Source organism: Clarias gariepinus, chromosome 17 (assembly GCF_024256425.1).
Source record: "Clarias gariepinus isolate MV-2021 ecotype Netherlands chromosome 17, CGAR_prim_01v2, whole genome shotgun sequence".
In the NCBI taxonomy this organism is placed as follows: Eukaryota; Metazoa; Chordata; class Actinopteri; order Siluriformes; family Clariidae; genus Clarias; species Clarias gariepinus.
Window position 1 is genome coordinate 12381580 of NC_071116.1, and position 22120 is coordinate 12403699.

General features: G+C 39.8%; 1 protein-coding gene across 14 annotated transcripts in view; it reads right to left on the reverse strand.

Annotated features, from left to right (window-relative positions):
* The window catches only part of nbeaa (neurobeachin a), a 169462-nt gene that overhangs the window by 54534 nt on the left and 92808 nt on the right, over positions 1–22120 (reverse strand). For 13 of the 14 annotated variants that reach the window (XM_053515992.1, XM_053515996.1, XM_053515995.1 and 10 more), the window contains exons 9-13: positions 8845–9042; positions 8085–8218; positions 6870–6978; positions 6622–6774; positions 1680–1848 (exon numbers count right to left, since the gene is read on the reverse strand). In XM_053515992.1, coding sequence (XP_053371967.1) covers positions 1680–1848; positions 6622–6774; positions 6870–6978; positions 8085–8218; positions 8845–9042 — 763 coding nt within the window. The remainder of the gene's footprint in view (positions 1–1679; positions 1849–6621; positions 6775–6869; positions 6979–8084; positions 8219–8844; positions 9043–22120) is intronic. The other variant, XM_053515982.1, reaches the window with a different exon arrangement.

Here is a 22120-nt window from a genome sequence, read left to right on the forward strand (position 1 = left end):
CACACACACACACACACACACACACACACACACACACACACACACACACACACACACACACACACACACACACACACACGTAAGACTAAAACTGAGTGTGTAATAGATGAAAAAGTGTGTTTCATGTACGGCTCTTTACAGTGATGTCCGGCATTGATACAATAAAACTTTTTTATATTTTCCAGAATGCAGGTTTATTTTAAACAGTATTTGATCAACTAACTTTGAACCTCTATTGTAAATATTAAAACATTATAAATGTTTACACTCACACACTCTTGAATACATACATCCTCGTGCTAATGCACACACAGTTCATACATTGACAAACACACAGACATTACAAGCACACCCGCTCACTCACACAAGCCTAGGTTTACGTCAATGCCACATTAGGATGCACACATGTGCAAATTCCTCAGTAATTACTCGTGGTTTTAGTCGAATGGCCTCTCGGGAGGAGAAATGTCGCACACGGGCAACTAATGATCAACGGTTTTCAGTGGAACAGGACTCATTAGCACTCTGCAGGTATTACAGCTGCTCTGATCAGCTCCGTATACTACGGCACAACCCCGGAGCGCCGCACAACACTCGCACAGTCAAGTGATCGTAAATATAAGGTGCGCTCGTCTGGAAGAACACCATTATCCAGAGTCAGTGCAGCGTTTCACTGGGAGGCGCGGGGACAGGTGGACGCGATGAAGGTGAACGTGATGAAGTGAGAAGAGACAGTGACGGAGACAGGACAAGAAAAGTGAAGCGATGGAGGTGTCATGAACTAGCGAGTGACTGAGAAAGAGCGATGAGCTCAGAGTGCTGGGAACAAAATATTACTGATATTTCATAGTCTTGTAGTAGTGGTGTGCGTATAAGAGATATTAATGTGTCTGTGTATTTTCGTACATTTGTCTACGTTTATGGGTGTGTATATTTGAGAGCTGTCAATTACAAATTTTAATCTAGTTAATCTGTGATTAATCACGATTAATCTCAACTTTAACATATTCAGATTATAATCGTGTAATGCTGGAATAAAGTAATGTAGGACACATTGTTTACAGGAAACAGATTATACAAGTCAAGTCAAGCATGAACATTAAACGTTTAATTAATGGGACCGGCACTGCATGCACGGCACTATGGCAACCCCGCCAACAGCAGCGCTCGAACCCGGATCCTCAAATCTGAAAATCAACAATATAGAGCCTTAGCTGTCTGAGCCACCGCTCCCACAGCTTACACTTGATGTATTCTTGTAAAAACAGTTCCCCTTTAAGATCTTTAGTTTAACTTTAGTTTCATCCAAACTTCCATCTAGATGCATTTTATAAAGAAACTTGGAGGAAACGTCACCAGGCGTGCTGAACCCCGTCATCTTAAACGTGCCTTTATGACACACACACACACAGCTGGGGGATTATGGGAAGCCATTAGGGTCAAACTTGGTCATATGATAAATTTACGTAAAAAAAAAATTATGATGCGTTAAAATGTCTCGATTAATCACATGCATAAACATTGTGTAAATATTACCATATGTTTGTGTGTGTATGAGTGTGTGCATGTACTTGTACTTGCTTGTGTTTCAGTGTGATTGAGGTTACATGTAAGTGTTTGTTTGCATCTCTGTGTGTGTGTGTGCGTGTGCGTGTGCGTGTGTGTGTGCGTGTGCTCACCGAGGCCTTTAGGTGTGATGCCGCTGCTCTCCAGTGGGTTGGTGGCCCAGTAGTAGTACTTGAGTGTGTGCATGAGCTGCAGCACGGTGCCCACCCGCCGTATAGTGGAGTAGATTGTGGCTGTGCCAATGAACTCAGCTGACAGGTACGTGTACAGAGAGAGCTGCACCTGAGAAACAGACACACGCAAGTCAGACATACACACAACAAAGACACAACATTACAGTATTAAACTACATGATTATACACTGCCTGGACAAAGAAACTGTCACAACCTGGATTTAACCAAGATAATATTAAAGCAAGAGTCTTCCACTGGATAATTACTGCAGTGATTAATATGGACCAACTGGTAACAAGTTTTTTAACCCTAATTGATGTAGTGAGTATCTAATCATGAACTTCTATTTTAATTCTATTCTAGAGCAAATGTATATATACTGTATGTTTTCCAGCTTAAAGTTCTTTATATTTGTATATTTTTTTTTTTTTATGTTAATAAATCTTAGTCCTCCATTTGCATATTCAATTTTTTTTTTATTAAATTGTACTCTAGTATAATTACTTCCTCCTTCCTTCTTTTAGGTCACGGGCATTTGTACATTTCACTTTCTATCATACGGTGTATGGTTATGTGACAAATAAAATTAGAATTCAATTTTGTAAGTGTTTATATGGAATAATTAAAAACTGGAATTATTTTTTAATGAAATACAAGATCATTTCTCCCTAGCTTTCTGCCATGTTTTAATATTAACTAATTTTACAAATGTTAAATACTGAACAAAACAAAAATGAAGTTTTTCCATTTGTACAAAGGTAGAAAAAAAATAAGTCCCCGATGTCTCCTGACTGAGCACTTCAGATTTACTTACTTACTACATATTTCTAAAAAACAATGTCACTATCCCCAATAAAGTGTGGGAGTGCAATATTTCAGACTTTGATCTCTATTAGTTTCTGAGAGTGATCAAAGAGTGGATTTGAAGCTATTTGTACAAGCTGCATGACATTCTCTAGTGCAGTCTATTATAAGATGTCTTTTAAAATAGAAGGCTCACTGTTGGTATTTATCATCATATTTGCTAATTTATGGCACACATAAAAAGAGCTTTCACCCTTTATGTCTCGAAAGTAAGTCATTATATCTTTTATTACTTGGATTATAGCTCTCACATAGCAACTGGTTGTACATCCTAAAAAAGTAAGGTCTACAAAATAGAGTACAGGAACGTAAAGAGCGTGCTTTAATTAGCAAATGCACAAAATATGAAGTTGGTACGATGAACCAAATGTAATAATGTGTGTGTGTGTGTCGGTTCATTAGGTCTGGTCAGTCATCTAAAATGTACTGAAAGTCCATTTAATACAAAATCAATACATATCAATAATCAATGAAAGGCTTCACACATTCATTGCATGCCCTAACTGTAACTACTACTTTGGCTCACATTTAAGGTTTTTTTCTTCGGTTTTATTTCATTTGCCTGATCTAATTTGTAATGATCTTCAGTACAATCAGGGTTTTTTGTGAAACTCTTTTCCTGAAATCATTTCTCAGGACTATTCCAGGATGTATCCGGCGATAACCTAGCTGCTACGGCATGACAGTCAGGTTGTCCCCTGTCCCCTGTCCCCAATGCCTTGGAGATGTGTCATTCTCTACAGCTGTACCCTTTAAAATTAACCTCGTTAATTTGTTGTCTTAGCTACAGTCGCTAGCTAATTAGGTGTCACAGCTAGTTTTGTTCATTTATGGTGTTAATTTCTGTTTTATGTAGCACCGTGGTCCAGGAGGAACGTTGTTTCGTTTCATTGTGTACTGTACATATGGTTGAAGTGTCAATAAAAGCCTACGTGACTTGACAGCTTACATTTTGTACATTAGTTTGCCCTGACTGCTGCTATGTTCACTCCTCTCTCACCTCAGAAGCCAAATTTAAACAACATGCACTCTATGGCTACAGCGTACAGTATATATGAAACTAATCTGCAGGTGTGTTTCCACAGTTCCTACAGCAATATTCTTTTGGTCGTCTATTCTGAGTGATTTACAGTGGGAAGGAAAAAAACCTTTTTGTATCCTTAGTAGATATTGCATTAATAATAAAGTGGAAGATGTACGAGGGTTATCTGTTATCTGCACCTTGGCTGTAAAATTATTTTGATTAAAAGGGCGTCCGGCTGCTTCTTGATAGCTAACACTTGTGAGACCTTGCTTGAACTTCTCTTCCCAATTCATACACACTTCTTCTCGACAAACACTTTCTCCATACTGCTCATAAAGTCTTTGATAAATAATGGCACTAGGTTCAGACTACGAGAAAATAAATCACTGCATGCTGTTCTTACTTTGTGCAAATCACAAGTGGGGCATGCTTTTTCCCCCCTTACACTGCGTGCAGTTATGTAACACATGTACACCTGCACAGCAGTGACTGGGGAGTTCTAGCCTTGAACTGAATGCTCTGATAAAACAAAAGTTTTAATATAACCAGAGTGCGGATAATTTCTGACTCACCCTCGTACATAAAATCTATGCTGTTAAGAAAATATTTGAAAAGATTTTAATATTCTATACATTTTAAATATTGACTTTGCATGTGCTTTTTGCAACTCATAGAGGGAAACAATATTTAATTTGTTTTTTTACTGTAATTGTTTAAATGCTTTTTGATATATGTATACACATCAATATTTATTTAAACATACTATACATAAATATGTGTTACTGTGAGTTATTATACTGTGAGTGGGGCAAAAAAGTATTTAGTCAGCCACCAATTGTGCAAGTTCTCCCACTTAAAAAGATGAGAGAGGCCTGTAATTTTAATCATAGGTATACCTCGACTACTGTATAAAAATCCAGAAAATCACTTTGTAGGATTTTTTAAGGATTTATTTGCAAATAATGGTGGAAAATAAGTATTTGGTCAATAACAAAATTTTATCTTAAGGTCAAACGTTTTCTGTAAGTCTTTACAAGGTTTTCACTCAAAATCTCACGATACATGGCCCCATTCATTCTTTCCTTTACACAGATCAGTCGTCCTGGTCCCTTTGCAGAAAAACAGCCCAAAGCATGATGTTTCCACCCCCATGCTTCACAGTACAGTAGGTATGGTGTTCTTTGGATGCAACTCGTCATTCTTTCTCTTCCAAACACAAAGTTTTTTTTTGGCTTCATCTGACCATATGACATTCTCCCAATCCTCTTCTGGATCATCCAAATGCTCTCTAGCGAACTTTAGACGGGCCTGGACATGTACTGGCTTAAGCAGGGGGACACGCCTGGCACTGCAGGATTTGAGTCCCTGGTGGCGCAGTGTGTGACTGATGATAGTCTTTGTTACTTTGGTAACAGCTCTCTGCAGGTCATTCACTAGGTCCACCGTGTGGTTCTGGGATTTTTGTTCTTGTGATCATTTTGACCCCACAGTGTGAGATCTTGCGTGGAGCCCCAGATCGAGGGAGATTATCAGTGATCTTGTATGTCTTCCATTTTCTAATAATTGCTCCCACAGTTGATTTCTTCACACCAAGCTGCTTACCTACTGCAGATTCAGTCCTCACAACCTGGTGCAGGTCTACAGTTTTGTTTCTGGTGTCCTTTGACAGCTCTTTGGTCTTGGCCATAGTGGGGTTTGGAGTGTGACTGTTTGAGGTTGTGGACAGGGGTCTTTTATACTGATAACAGATGCCATTAATACAGGTAACTAGTGGAGGACAAAGGAGCCTCTTAAAGAAGTTGTTACAGGTCTGTGAGAGCCAGAAATCGTGCTTGTTTGTAGGTGACCAAATACTTATTTTCCACCATAATTTGCAAATAAATTCATTACAAATCCTACAATGTGATTTTCTGGATTGTTATTTTCTTATTTTGCCTCTCATCGTTGAGGTATTCCTACGTACTGTATGATAAAAATTACAGGCCTCTCTCATCTTTTTAAGTGGGGGAACTGGCACAATTGGTGGCTGACTAAATCCTTTTTTGTCCTACTGTAAATATATTTAATGTGATGTTGTATTTGGTGTTTAAGGGGTTGATTAGTGATGGGTTTTATGTAAATCAGCTCCTGATTACTTGCTACATTCCACGTCCACAAATCTAATGGTCTCCCTCCAAATACTGTGTTCATCAATTTGCTGATGAATTTTGCTGCTCATCAATTTGAACGGAAACAATATGGCATCTCTGCAGATTGACTGAAATTGCATTTATTATTATTGTTATTATTATTATTGTGTTTTACCTTTTAATATGTTAAATATGAAGCAGTTCTTATTTAAAACTTATGTTTGTATTTAGACTCTTAAAAATGGATTAATGAATGTACTCCGGTGGCATATGTGAGAGCCTTGCTACAATCAAATTTAGGCATTTTTAGTTTTTTTTTTAAGGGTGGATGATGGTCTCGGCGCTTGTGTTTAATGCCTTTTTTAGCATGTTCCATACCATGTGATTGTGTGGACTTCAACATATAGGACAGTTTGAAATCTGATTTGGGCAGGTAGAGCATCCAGACTGAGACACATCCTATTTAAGGACTCATTTGAATCAGATTTTAAACCACCTCTGGATTTGCTTTAAATCAAATTTGGAAAAGTCACATTCAATGTGTTTTTTACCGTTCAGACTACATTCTGATTCACAACAACCTGATTCCAATCTGTATTTGCCATTTTTGGCTGGCAGTTCCAACAAGGTCTTTGACTTATTGTGTAACCTGATGTTTTTTTTTTTTTTTCACAAAATCTTTACAATAAAAAAATATAAATTGTTTAATTAATGCTTCCGACTTTAAAAATGCAGTGTGTTAGCAAACCTATATAATATGATACTTGTGACATTTGTAGAACATATGACACATCATATGATCTGATATATTTTGTCAGAGATCCCACCCATAATCAGGACAGATTTCGGCACTCGTGCTCTGACCTTTGCAGGTGTGTGTATCCAGATGGCTGCGTTGAACAGGACGTGGTCACACAGCTGCTTTAGGAGAGGGGCTCCGTGTGTGAGGCCGTCTAAATACTTAGCGAATGAGAGGAACTGTTCCAGGACAGCCCTGGTGATGTGCACACGGGATGACTGAGAGACAGAGACAAAGAGAGAGAGACAGTGAGGGAGACATGGCTGATGAAACTCTGCGATATAAACCTTATTCTCAACCTGCTTCACCTTACCTTCTCTAACAGGTATCCAATTACCAGGAAGCCCTTTCCTCCCAGCATCTGCTCCTGCATGGCTACAGAACTTTTCAACAGCTCGACCAGGAAAGCCAGGAGAGTGGCACTGTACCAAACACACACACACACACAGACACACAAAATTTTATCTTACTCCAAACTTAATCCTAATCAAGCAAGTTTTTTTGCTCATGGAGACACACACAGTATCTCCATGTCACACACCATTCACACTACACTATACATTCCATACCTTCGAGAAAATGTTACAAACTCTGCACTTTTATAATGAACCAATCTCAAGGGTACATACAGTACTGTACATATCAGCATGACCATTCTGCATGAGTATCCAAGATTTTGGGCCTCGGGATATTAATGTGATATGAAATATCTGCATGAGAACATACACAGTACATGGGTATTTATTCATAATTCATTTATTTATGAGTAGAGCTTGTGCTTTTTTTTTTTTTTTTTTTTTTAAATGTGTAAGATTCTTTATGGCTTCTCTGCATTTGTACATTCGCAGTAAAATCACACTTTACAGAAATATTAGCATCAACCCGCCAGTCCCCTCGCGGTCTATCTACTAATGCAGCATCCGTACGAATAACATCACTTTTGTAATCTCTTTTACAGAAATAGCTCGCAGTGAAACAGCTGATCCGCGGTAGCAATCGATACGGACACGCTAATACACTCTCGGAGTCATTTCCCACTGGCAGTGTAAGCAGCGGCGATGAGCTGAGCTCTGCTATTGAATGATGTACTTCATGCACTGAAAGTTATGATGAAGTCCTCAGCAGCTCGCTCTCGCTTGGCCTGTTTTCCCTTCTCCTTGTTTTTTTTCCCCCTGCTCTTTAGAATTCTAGTTCCTCCTGCTCTCTCAGCTTCCTGCGCAGCAAAGCGGCTGGATGGCGGCACTAACTTGCGTTCACATGAAGCTTGTTAAAAAAAAGCTCCCCACTGCACTGCAGATCTGGATTCTACTGATCATGCCTGCTAGCACTACTACACATCTAAGACTGATTATGCCTGCAAGCTGAAAGAACACAGCAGCATGATGACTGTACAGAATTGAATTTGATCAAATCATACTTCTGAAAGTGTGCGCGTGAGCACAGAGTGTAAGCAGGGATTAAAAAGGAAAGAGGTCTCTGGGTTTGTCGATTTGGAAGTTAAGGAGAGGTCAGAGGTGTGTGTGCTCACCACACGGTGGTCTCCACAGGGCTGTCGTTGGGCTGCCTGTAGTCAAGCTGGGAGAAGAGCGGGAACAGCACCTGGATTCCCCCGATGGAGTGGATGGCACTGTGGATGGAGTGGGTGACGATGGCCTTTACGTCCTACATGCATAGATAACAATGCATTAGCGCAATCAATCAATCACACAAGCCGCACACACCTAGAGAAAATATGCAGTAGCCAAGTCAATCCCTGGCAAAAACAGAGAATTTGGAGGAAACACACTTGTGCAGATGTGCAAAAACTACAGGAACTTATAAACGTGCATAAACGTACATTGTTTAAAAAAACAATTATATGAAAATGAATTATATTTTGTTTTTTTGTTTTTTTACATTAACATGGGTCTCGTGTGTATACGCAGATAAAAACCTCCCCTTCCCAATTTTGTTCATCAATGTGCTTAAACACAGCATTTAAATGTCCTTCCTCTATGATGTCATACCTGGCAAGTGGAAAAAGGGATGATTTTACCAGGTATGCCAGAGTGTAAGATCTGAGTTGTAAGAACACTAACACACACATTTTGGAGCCAGACTCATTGAGTATATGATGTCACCTTTGATATTTTTGTTAAATAACTTATCATATAAAATTTGATTGAAACTACACCAAGGTCAACATTTCATTAAGAAAATAATAAATGTGAATTCAAGATTATGGTTAAGTCGGAAGTGAAGTTAAGCTTTGTTCTGCTTGGTCCTGGGATTGTGCGGTGTGTGTTAACCTGCAGCATGAGAGCGTGGGGTGAATGGACGAAGATGGAGGCGTTCTCTCTGGGTGAGGACTCGAGGCAGAGCTGTGCGTCTGTGGCCTTAGCGTTGTAGGTGAAGGCGATGCTGCTGGCCAACTTCCCATCATACAACACCTGCTTATGGTGTTCAGCCAAGTGGATATCACTCTCTGATTTAAACTTAAAGGTGCTCTGTGGAGAATGACAAAAAGTTAGAATATGAATATGAACAGTGAATACAGCAGAATTTAAACCTAATTCTCTAAACAAACTACAAATGAAATCTGCAGGAACTAAAACTACCCAGACAGACTGCTTCTCACGATATTAATGGGTTTAACAGCATACAGTTCATATTCGTATGCAGGTCTTACTGGACCGGCAAGTGAAAAAACATCAAACTGTAATAATTAGAGCTGTGAGTCATGCGTAGATATATTTCTTACAGGTTTTAAAGTAATAAAATATGTAATTATGTAATATGCATTGAAATGTTGTGTAACTTGTGTTGTTGATTAAAAAAAAAAGTCACGTATAAGACAGTGTAGTGCCTAGCACTGTGGCCTTGCACCTCCAAGGTCAGGGGTTCAGTTCCCCGACTCGGGTCTGTTTGCGTGAAGTTTGCATGTTCTCCCTGTGCTCGGAGGGTTTTCTCTGGGTACTCCAGTTTCCTCCCACAATGTGTGTGCCCTGCAATGGATGGGCTCTTGGATTAACAAATGAACGTCAACCATCATAGAAAGTGGTGATATTTTTACTGCACCAACTGCACATAAACTTAAAAGTACTAGAAGAAGCATTCTTACAAAATGTGGAAAATGCATTTATATTGGTAATATATATGGTTAAGATTATATAGTTGTCAATTTAAGAGAATTTAACATTTTAAGGTTTACTTTATTTGGGTTAAGGCATTGGACTACGATTCAGGAAGTTCAAACCCCACTATCACCAAGTTGTCACTGTTGGGCCCTTGAGTAAGGCCCTTAACCCTGAACTGCTCAGATATACTGTATAATGAGATAAAAATGTAAGGCTCTCTTGAAATGGGCGTCTGCCAAACGCCTAAATGTAAATGGATTATTTTCCAGTAACATAAAAGTTAATCTTTATGTAGTTAAAACAATGCATTACACAGACATAACACCCTTATGTTAAACACTGTGTAGTGAGCATGTATAGTGAAGCAGAGATGCATGTGGACATTAGGTAGTGTGCGAATTGTAAAGTCTGGGTAAATACAAGAAAAGCATGCATGGGTAAAAAAAAAAAAAAAAAGAATGGCCTTGCCTACTCACAATGTTATTTACATAACAATTTACCAATTAAACTTCTGTCTTATTCTAACAGGGAGTCGTGTGTAAACCCACAAGGCGAGATCACTTTTGCGTGTTCTCCTTGTTTTCCTGAAATAACATTGAGAAGAACAGGTTATTAAATACCAGACCCTCCCGTTCCTCTGGCACAGAGCCTCTGAGGGCACCGCTGCAGCGGAACGGAACAACGCTGCCTTCATTCCTAAATCACAGCGCACGCATGTGCATTATCTTAATGAAACGGCAGAGGTGCTGTCGCTCTAATGGCACAGAGATCGGCTGCCTCTGCAGAACTCTCGTCAGGCCATTAAGAGCAACGCCATTAAAGGATGAGCACGTCACCCTGTGCATATATCCTACACATCATCGACTCATCCATCACCTCTGATCCTACAGCACAGATCACCGAGGCGCTGATACTGTACAAACCTGCCTGGCTTATACAGTACAACACACAGTGCTGTCTCAAAGTCCCACTATTTCTTCATATTTTGTTTTCAGAGATTTAAAACTCCTGGAATTTTTTATGTTGTCTTCAGGAATAGTTCTCAGGCTTTCTGTAGGAGTTGTTTTACTCCCCTTTTTAGCCCAGTCCCTGGATCTGACCAGTTTCAGAGGAAGTTTTGTTTGTTAGGTCACACAGTGAGCTATGAATCATTCAAGAATAAAAGCATAAAAAGCATCTACTGTAACTTACGGAATGAACCCGTGAGAAACAGGTGCAGATGATGACAGATGTTCAGTGCACTGGTTATGGCGGAGTGATTAGATCAGATGTGAGGGAAAAGGAGGTTGCTGCTGATAATTTGGCATGTTGCAGCCTGTCACAGTGAAACACACTGTGTTCCCATTTCTTTCATTTAATTTACTATAATTTAGCATAAAGAAATGAGGAATGCCTTAATACTTTTGCAAGGTACTCTCTCACTCACCGTCTATATCACTTTATCCCCTATTCAGGGTCTCAAGGGGCCTGGAGCCTTTCCCAGGAGAATTAGAGCATGATACATCGGGCAGGGTACACCGTGGACAGGGTGCCAATCCATAAGGGACACACACACACACTCATTCCCACAATACGGGCAATTTGGTAACACTAATTAGCCTAATCTGCATGTCTTTGGACTGTGGGAGGAAACCGGAGTACCCGAAGGAAACCCACCAAGCACAGGGAGAACATGCAAACTCCATGCACACAGAGACGGGAATCGAGCCTGGACCCTGGAGGTGCAAAGCTAACCAGTGGTGGTGCTAACCATTGAAAGTAGATTAAAAACATACATGAGAGATTTATAATAATTGCAGCAAATCAGTGTTAAATCCAATCCAATGTTTTTCTTTCGACTTAATAAAAAATCCGTCATGTCTTCAAGGAGGAGTTTATAACTGAGCTGCAATTCAAACAAATACAAACCGACAGCTGCAAGAGGTCTACAGTGTTAACATGCTGCTGTTTCATACGTAAAAAAAATTATGCACAAAAATAAGGTGTGTGTGTGTGTGTGTGTGTGTGTGGCAGTACTGGTGAGAGTGTGAAGGCAGTATAAACCATCATGTACACACTTGCTGATGATCACTTATACTCTACACAAGACACAAAAAACTAATTAAACCATATTATTATAAACATCTATATAATGAACATACAGACTCTGACCAAAAACCTGAGCAGAAGAAGCTGAGAAAACCATTCTGTCTGACTGCTCACTACACATCCTGTACTTTACAGTATCTTCTTCCCTCACCATCCTGCTCGTGTGAGCGCTCATGGCGTATAAATCAAACTGTGTGCATGTACATTTCCAGATGATCAGAGAGAGAGAGAGAGAGAGAGAGAGAGAGCATTAAAAGAGAGATTTAACAGAAAGACTAGTCACTCGTGGAGAATGCGGCTCTCCTTAATCACATCACAGAAGTGAATACCAGCACTTGAGAAACGACCTGCACAGTCATGGTGATGTATGCAAATGTGAATGCATCATTATTAAGGTGTGCAACAACACCCTGGGTAAACTCAGTACGGGAAATAGAGTTTTATTAAAGTACTCTTGTTTTTTTTTTGCTGTCTAAACCAGTTGATATCACCCTGCAATCTAATTTCTTGTCTGTCTAAATGAAAATATGCTGTTGGGGCATTTTAGAAATCGCATCCCAAAGGTGCTCTATTGGATTAAGATCTGGTGACTGTGGAGGCCGTTTGAGTACAGGGAACCCACTGTCATGTTGAAGAAAGCAGTTTAGCATCGTGACACGGCCTAATATCCTGCTGGACTGGTCATAAAGGGACGACCAACAATACTCAGGTAGACTGCGGCATTTATACGATGCTCCTTCGGTACAGTCACAGTGTGCAAAGAAATGATTCCCCACACCATTATCCGTGCCACCCGCACCAGCCTGAATTGGTGATACCAATCGAGATAAATCCATGCTTTATGTCGTTTACGCTAAATTCTGACCCTACTATTGGAATGTTGCAGCAGAAATCGAGACTCATCACACCAGGCAATGTTTTTCCAACTTTCTCCCATCCGATTTTGCTGACCCTTCCTGTTCTTAGCTGACAGGAGTGGCACTTGGTATCAACCTTTGCTGCTGTAGCCCATCTGCTTCAAGGTTTTATGTGTTGTTCATTTAGAGACGCTCTTCAAAACACCTGGGGTGTAACGGGATGTTATTTGAGATCCTGTACAGTTGCCTTTCTTTCAGCTCAAACCAGTCTGGCCATTCTCCTCTGACCTCCGGCATCATCAAGGCTTTTTCACCCAGAGAACTGCTGCTGGATATTTTCTTTTTTTCAGACTATTCTCTGTAAACCCTTGAGATGGTTGTGTGTGAAAATCCCAGAGGATCAGCAGTTTCAGAAACACTTGGATCAGCCCGTCTGCCACCAACAACCATGCCACTTTCAAAGTCACTTAAATCACTTTCTTCTCCATTCTGATGCTCTGTTTAAAGTCGGCATGGCCCTAAACCCTTAAATGCTGGGTTGTATAAACGGAATGAATGCAAGTAGCTCTGGATGATGCCATAAATGGAATAAAATGAAATAAAAGCCTTACAGACACAGCCATGCAACCACACAACACCCACTCTACTGTACCTCCAACCATCAAACAGCATTCCTGTCTCACTCTCCTCATTTACACATCAGCAGCAGTTAAAGCAGTGTCTTAGTCATTCTGTCTGCAAATGCAAACTTGAAATGCATCACACACACACATACACACAAACACACACACAGACTTTTGGACAGAAGGTCACCTCAATCCCTCCTCCACCACATGGTACCATGGAAACATAAAGCCATCACATGCTGCTCAGACATCTGGATAGCCCCTGCTATACTGTCCTCATTAGCATGGACACGGGGACACAGACACACACAGACAGACACTTTAACTGTCACAGATTCATACATTATGTTTTAATACAGCTTAAGTTTTTCTTAAGATACTGGTTTTTGTAACAGTGCTTACTGACTGATGCATGATATAAATTAAATGAAGGAAAAATAATATATATTGCAATGGATTTCACAATCAATAATATATAGAGCCAATTAAAGCAATATGTAAAACCAGGGGGGGTGCCAGTTGACAATTAAAAAGCAAACCATTTCTCTGTTTCCTGTTTGTTAAGCCACACAGTGAGCTATGAATCATTCACACATCAAAACCCCACCTAACTGTAAGGCATGAAGCGGTGAGAAACAGATGCAGATGAGGACAGATGATGAGGACAGTCATTAGTACACTCCTGGTGCTGAGTGGTTGGAACTGACGAGAGGGGAAATGAGGTTGCTGCTCAGGTTCCTACATAAACAACCAGTTTTAAAATTGTATTTTTAGGCACTGTGCAACCTGATGCAGTAAAACATTCCTTCTCGTTTCTTTAATTTAGTCTTCATAATTTCATTTCATTTAACTTAATATAAAAAAATGAGTCATGGCTCAAGACGTTTGCACAGTAGATTACAATTTTGCATTTGAAAATCACAAAACGTTGAGAAAAACTGCTTTCAAATTCAGTTTCGGTGGTAGCTCAGCGTGTTAAGACTGAGTTACTGATCGAAAGGTCGGTGGTTCGAGCCTCATGTCCACAAAGCTGCCACTGTTTAGCCCTTGAGCAAGGCCCTTAACCCTATCTGCTCCCGCGACGCTGTAGTATGGCTGACCCTGTGCTCTGGCGTATGTATACACACAAAGAAAAGAATTTCACTGTGCTGTAACACATATGTGAAAAATAAAAGTTATTAGATAAGAGTAGAAGAATACTGAGCAGGTCACTCACAGTTTCTCGACAATCTGACAAGCGCTTAACTACATACACATTGTACAGTTTCAGGCTTGTGTAAGACTGTGGAATTTTAATTTATCATTCATGTAATAAATAGAAGAATACATTGATGCTAGTGTAATGGGCTGCGTCCACATACAGTACACTTTGGAGAGGTTTAAAGTAACAAATTACATTTCTTCGCGTTACCGTAATTGAGTAGTTTTTTTTTGTCCTAGATTTTAAAATCTGTAATTTTACTTTTACTTAAATATGTTTTGTTAAAAGTATTGCATTTCGCTACATTTTAAATCATATTTGTTACTAAGCAAAAATATTAATTAATTAAAAAATATATAATTATAATAATGCAACCGGGAAGGAAAAAAATTGCACCCCGTAAGCCACTGCACTGATTGATTGATGGGGGGAGGGAAAAAAGTGCTAAATTCACAAGAACGATGGAGACGGACAGAACAGATGCCAGTGATACGGACCCAGCTGAGAGAGAAATGCCATCAAATTCTTATGAAGCGAACCCCTGGCCATATTCAAGTCAGGGGTATTTCATTTCAAACATAAGAAAGGCATCAGATTTATTATGTAAAGGTGTTTCTTCATTTAAACAGCTAGTTTGGGATTTATATCCGCTTGTCTTTTTTGAACTACAGTAGAATTCCCCACCCCACCCCCACTGTTAAAAAAAAGTAATTCGGTAACTGAGTTAATTTTTAATGAGCTACTGTTGACTTTTATGTAAGTAGATTTTTATAATGGTAACTTTACTTGTACTTCAGTAATATTTCACTGAAGTAGCGGTACTTTTACTAGAATAAATTTTTTTATTGCTGTACCCTCTCCACCTTTGTATTATAACCACAATGCCACTAACGGTGCTGTTTTATACCGACTGCTGGCCCGAACCCCCTAAAAAAAAGTTATGTGATGTTTATCATATAACAACACTTGCAAAGCTCTTGTTAGTTAGCTGGAAAAAACTTCAATTTTGCACACTTAATCATACATAAATATGTCCATACACACATAAGCTAGCGTTAGTGCAACATCATAACACACACCAGACCTGCTGTGTCATTGAGTGCTACCGGAAACGGCAGATTTGTGCTCTTTGGTAATGGAAACACATCGTAGCCCTGAGCGCACGCGGCCCATTAATGATGTGTGCTCGGAGATGCTGCTGACGCCATCAAGGACAATACATCTTTAATGGAAAGAACTCAGGGACTTAGTAACAACACAACTTTAAAGCTCAGTAATATTTGTTATTCATGCATTAAAAAATAGTCACAATTTAAAAAGGCAAATGAAAATGTTGCACAGAAACTTTTTTGAGCATGAATTATTTTTAGACCTGCTCACACACCCTACACACCTGCTGCGCCAGTGAACTCTCTTCACCTACCTTACCTACTGACATCGTGCTTTATTATTAGAGCTCAAAATTTTCCCTCACAAATTGGGACATTTAAAAGGGACATTTAAAAACCTATTGATTTGTAAGATGATACCATCGTGCTGTTAATTTCCTACATAAAATAAATGTATTCCAATGTTTCATTTTAGTCTCAATTTTGCTGGTGCACAGTGGAATAAGTCTTTAAACTGGATAATCTGGCGTGTGAACATTATTTAAAGAAACACCTAATAAGATGTAAAAGTAAAATGGCTCACTACAGTGCATGCGCGCACACACGCACACACACACAAACACGCACACACACAAACACGCACACACACTAACACGCACACACACTAACACACACACACACTAACACACACACACGCACACACACACGCACACACACACGCACACACACAAACAAACACACACAAACAAACACACACAAACACACACAAACACAAACACACACAAACACAAACACACACAAACACAAACACTAACACACAAACACTAACACACACTAACACACACTAACACACTAACACACACTAACACACACTAACACACACAACCACACACACACACAAACGGCACTTTCCAGCACATTGGCAAGCTGTAACCAGCTGTAACCAGTCTGTTTATGGGCGTAGACATTTAAAACTGCGACACAGAGTTAAAGGTCGAAGTGGCTGCTTCCTACACAGATTTTATGTTAAAATAAGTGCTAAATACAGGAGCCGTGCTGATACAGTAAGAATGCAGCTGATGTTATTCAGAGACTTAATTAAAGTATATATATATATATATATATACAGTATTGTGTCCATATATATTTAAAAACATATTTATGTGCATATATTTTACATGATTGGATATACTCTATATACATACATACATACATACATAATATATATATATATATATATATATATATATATATATATATATATATATATATATAGACAGTGGGTGTTTCATAGCAGAATGTTACAAATCGTGAAGGGACAGGAAAGAGTTAGCCTTAACTGGTAACTCTGGTTCCTAGATGATAACATCCTCTCCAGGTTAGCAAGGCTCTTATGTTAGTCTTTTGGCTGTTCCCGTCAAGAAGGAGCGAAAATCTGCACACAACTTGGCACAGGTTTTGTGTCGGATGCCCTTCCTGACAAAACACTCCCATTTTATATTTTATCCGGGTTTGGGACCAGCACTGCATCCAATGGCTGGGGTTTGGTTGGGAATTGAACCTGGGCCCCTCCAGATGGCAGGCAAGAAAGCTACCACTGAGCCAGTAATGCCCAGGTTAGCAAGGCTTCTGTGCAACATGTGCAACACTGGCAACATGTGGAAGTTGAAAGAGTATTATGCATTTTAATATGCATAATTCAGCATTTAGTGGTAAAAATACGCATTTAGCCGTATCCAATTCCTTCCCACCACATTGAGCTACTACAACCAGTCAGTCGGGAGGGCCAAAGACCAGCAACGGTGCTAATCCTTCGGCGTAACACATTCTGAAGACAGCGCTATCCGCTCTGTCCGCTTGCGTGAGCTCACGGACCCCTGATTGGCTGTAGAGCCGTGATTAATGTGGAAGCACTAAGTACCTCTCGCCCCTTCTAAAAGAACTGAATTGAATTGAACATTTAATAGAGAAAACACCTAAAAGTAAATTATACACTACGACCCACTGAGCAATCATGACCAGGGGGACAATTCCTTGCTCTCTAAGCATGGTTTACTGTACCGTCTAAACCTGCGAGCTGTACCGAGCATACAGAACCTCCTGAACAGAAAGGTTATTTTAGCTAATTTTTACATGAGTCCTCTTTAGAAACGTAAAACAATGACATTAAAACATTAAAAGATTACAGTGGTTTTAGTCTTAAAGGTGCTGTGAGTAATACAGATGACAGTGCTACTACTAATGAACATTCTGTAAGAGTGCAACATAATAGTCTCAGTCATACAGTATACCGCTCCTTAGCTAATTAGACGGAATGGCCTTAGCTAATTAAAATCCGCGAATCTGTCCCTACTGGCCATAAAGACCAAATTCCACGTACTGCTACAAACATGACCTACTAAATCAGAGCTAGTTTCTCTTGAATAGGAATCCTGGAAATATGCTGTAATCAGCAGAATCAGGGTTTCACACACTCATACACATACACAGACAGATTATTTCTTTGGTCTCGCAGCTAGCCTACATTCCACATTTTGAAATTGGTTCTCATTCAGCTCTATTCTTATCTCTTCTTATTCTTAAGACTAATATACTTAATATTATTTAATATGATTTGAAAGCTCTGAAATTAAATTATAGTTTCCAACAGGGGATATCATAGCCTGTCAAGCACAAGCACTGGTTAGTTGTCAATTATTACCATTATACGGTCCTGTAGCCTCACACTCATAAGCTGATGAATAATCTATATCTTCTGTTCATTTGATGCGTTTGTGTAAGCAGTAGTGAGACACGACGAGGCCTCAAGCAGCTTCGCTCTGCCCCTGAATAATTAAAACCCTCAGTCAGAGGCAGCCATGATGACTCAAATGTCTTCAGAAGAGGAACATCCCAGAGAGAGTGACAGAGAGAGAGAGAGAGAGAGAGAGAGAGAGAGAGCAGAGGAGGGCAAAAGAAGGATGATACACAGAGGGAGAGGTATGTGAAAGCGATGGAGAGATGGAAAGAAAGTTTTTATTTGACATGAAATTGCATCTTACAAAAAGTGAAAATACACAGAACGAAACTTTTTATCCATACCCAAGAACACTCCAGAGCTTGAGATGTGACCCTTACATGGCTCGATAACAGCTCGTTATTGAATAAATACTCAATGTGATAGCTTATATCGTAACAGGGCTTCAACTAAAAACCCACTTCAGAATTCAAGCTTCCCTAAACCACCACCAGAACGTTGCATTTTAATAAATGTTCAATAATATATTGTATTCTTTAAAATAGATTTCAAACACAATTTAGACCACGCAACTTGAATTTGATCCCATCGATAACCTCAAAGCTTTTGATTTCATACACACACATACAGAAATTAGTACCTCGGCTCTGCCTAATTTCAGCCAAATAAGGAATTTTCACACTGATGGCTTCAATTTCACCTACTCCCCTCGAAAATGAGGCCATTAAGTGTTTAATCAATAATGACGAGACCTTTTCACTCCTCATCTCCACACATCCACCGAGGAACACACTGGATGAAGTGGATGGGCACTGAGGTTCAGCGGCAATCAGTTCCTATCAGCGGAGTGAGCAGTGAAGATGTCCAATCAGATGGATGAAACGGTGTGTAATGAAAGGGAGACATGTCTCCAGGAGAGGAGGAGAGGAGGAAGAACAAGGGAAAATCTCCAGCAGAGAAGGCTACAGAGATTGAAATAATACCTGAGCTTGTAAAAAGAATATCTTACAAAGCTGCTGAGAGACAGATAGCTTTCGAACATTCTACACCTATGCTATCCCAAGAGCAGGAATATAGGCTCAGTGTGAGGAACTTTTCTAGTCAATTAAATTTGATATGTAGAGCGCTTTTAACAATAGTCACTGTCGCAAAGCAGCTTAACAGAATCAAAAGAAAATTAAAGAAATTGTATAATGAAATGTAAAAAAAAAAAAATGTGTTTGATTCGAAATGATCAGCTTGTCTCTGATGAGGCCGATGGTGGCAAGGAAAAACTCCCTGAGATGGTAATATAAAGAAACCAGACTCAAAAGGCAACCTCCCTCATTTGGATGTACTTATCACCCCAACACCAACATCACTGCCAGGGGAACTGAATAACATTAATTAGAAATTATACAACACAGCTTTGTAAGCAAGACATACCTCTCATCCCTTTTTGGCCTGGATTGACAAGGATAGACCAGGTTGCCTCCTAATACTTCACACTGCCTATCATCTAGTAGGCCCATAACTAGCCAGCTGTTAGCATGGTTTTCTGGATTCCCCCACCATAGCATGTGTTTCTTACTGACAAGCCAGTTAAACGTAACGTAGTTGTATGCAACTCAATGCTTGACATCAGTTTTTTTCTCCACAACATACACATTTTAGGTCTTTGCTTGGGTCAGATATGGGAGATACTTCCAGTTCCCTGTCTCAGGGGGACATGGGGAAGGATCTGGATTGGCCCTACAATAGGTCAACTCTTTTGCTACAGTCGCTTCAATCTGCAGAAGCCGACAGCTTTGAGAGTGTACAGACATATTTCTGGAATTGAGTCACTGGCTACAGTATATGGGCTACAGTACTAATCTACTACTACTTTAATATATAGACATTAAATATGGTTAACACAACCTCTTCTGTCTAATGTGTGCTAATTGTCCCTGTGGCTTTGTGGCCAGGGTAAAAGTAAGCAATTTCCTGAATCAGAAAGGCAGCATGGACTAACTGACCATTAACATGAAACCTTTATGTAGATTTCATTTTAAGTTCCCTTGGTAAGTGTCTGACTGTCCCTCATCTATAGATGTATGGAATCTGAACACAAGCCATCCCAATGTATGGAGAGTCAGCGTGCACAAGGGCCAGACAAAGAACTTGCCTTATCCTAAACCTTACAGGCTCTTCTTATGAAGGATGCTGTACTGAAATAAGTTATCTTTAAAAACCTTGACATGCCAACCAGGCTAATTTAAAGACACAAATGAAAGCTCTTTGCAGAACAGCGTTGATGTCAGTGCAGCCAAAAATCCCACATCACCCCGGTCTGTGAATCAAACTGCAGTAACAGTAAATCTCCTGCAACCTCAGCTTCGACAGACACTCACACACCCTGAAAGGCATTTTTAACTGCTCAAGCTTGAATTAAATCTGATCCCATGTGCCCTCCTGGGACATATTTTTCTGACCCTTTAGACATTAGTGGAGTAAGAGAGCTTTAGTGCTTGAAAAAGGAGAGGCTTAATACCTGAAAGGATGTTGTGCGCTCTGTTAAAAGCTGCACTCTGACTGACTTTTTAAGAGGAGTGAACTTTTGTTTGTGTTCAGGCTGAAAGAGCTGCCGTTAAAACCAAAACGCAAGCATGGACATCTTACAGTAGAGCACAGTGGGGTGGTTAGTAAAATAATCCAAAAGAGAGAGAAAGTGAGGGAGAGAGAGAGAAAGTGAGGGAGAAAGTGTGAGAGAGAGAGAGAGAGAGAGAGAGAGAGAGAGAGAGAGATAGAAAGCTCCTAAAAGCCCATACAGTACACGTATAGGCTTCGTTTAGAGCGATCAGTCACTGCATATTTGAATTGTGATGAGTTCACACTTTAGTCTATTGCTTTAGAAACCGCACAATGTGATGCACACCTCCACACACCACAGGACTGTCACCTTCAATGTGATCGGTTTAGAATTATGAAGTAGTTTAAATATGCCATCATAAAGACAGCTGTGTGACAATGTCCTTCAGAGTCAATTAGCTCTTAGATAAAACACCATGACATTCAATAGTCCTAAAACTGTTACTGGGGACAGCTAGCATATTAGACGTGGTCTGTACATAGCAGGGCTCCAGACAAACATAAATCTTTAGAAGCCTTTGGCTCCTAAATCAACACATATATTTAGGAGCCTAATCAAATTTTTAGGAGCCAAGATTCGATTTTTTTGCCCAAGTACGCTTTACCATTCTTGCATTTAAGCATGTGGCAGACGTCCTTATCCAGAGTGACTTACATTTTTGTATTTTATTATACATGTGATCAGGTGAGAGTTAAAGGCCTTGCTTCAGGGGCCCAACAGGGACAACTTGGCAGTCATGGGAATTGAACCTGGAACCTTCTAAACCGTATCCAATGCCTTAACTACTGAGCTACCCCAGAGACCAACTCTATAAGTGGACTTGAGCATGGTTCCCAAGAACGGAATGATTGTGTTCCCACTGATGAAAATGAACCAGACTTTGGGGGCAGATGTTCTCAGAAACGATCCCAGGGCCTGAACATTATCTGATCATGATCAGTGAATACTGACTGTGTCTGCCTGGGATGACTGTACTGAGTGCACTGAGAATGTTAACTGCTTTTTTTGTTGGCCATTCTTGTCATTTGTCAATGTTCCTTGACTAATGTTAGGTAAGTTTGGCTAGCTAAATATTCAATATAAGACATCTAGAAACGTTTAAACATGAGTTGGAGAAAATGTTGGTTAAATATGTTAGTTACTATACGTAACTCTACGTTGTTTTGAATGAGGACATCAATTATCACTGAGGGAAATAATGTAGCACTTAAACTGACCA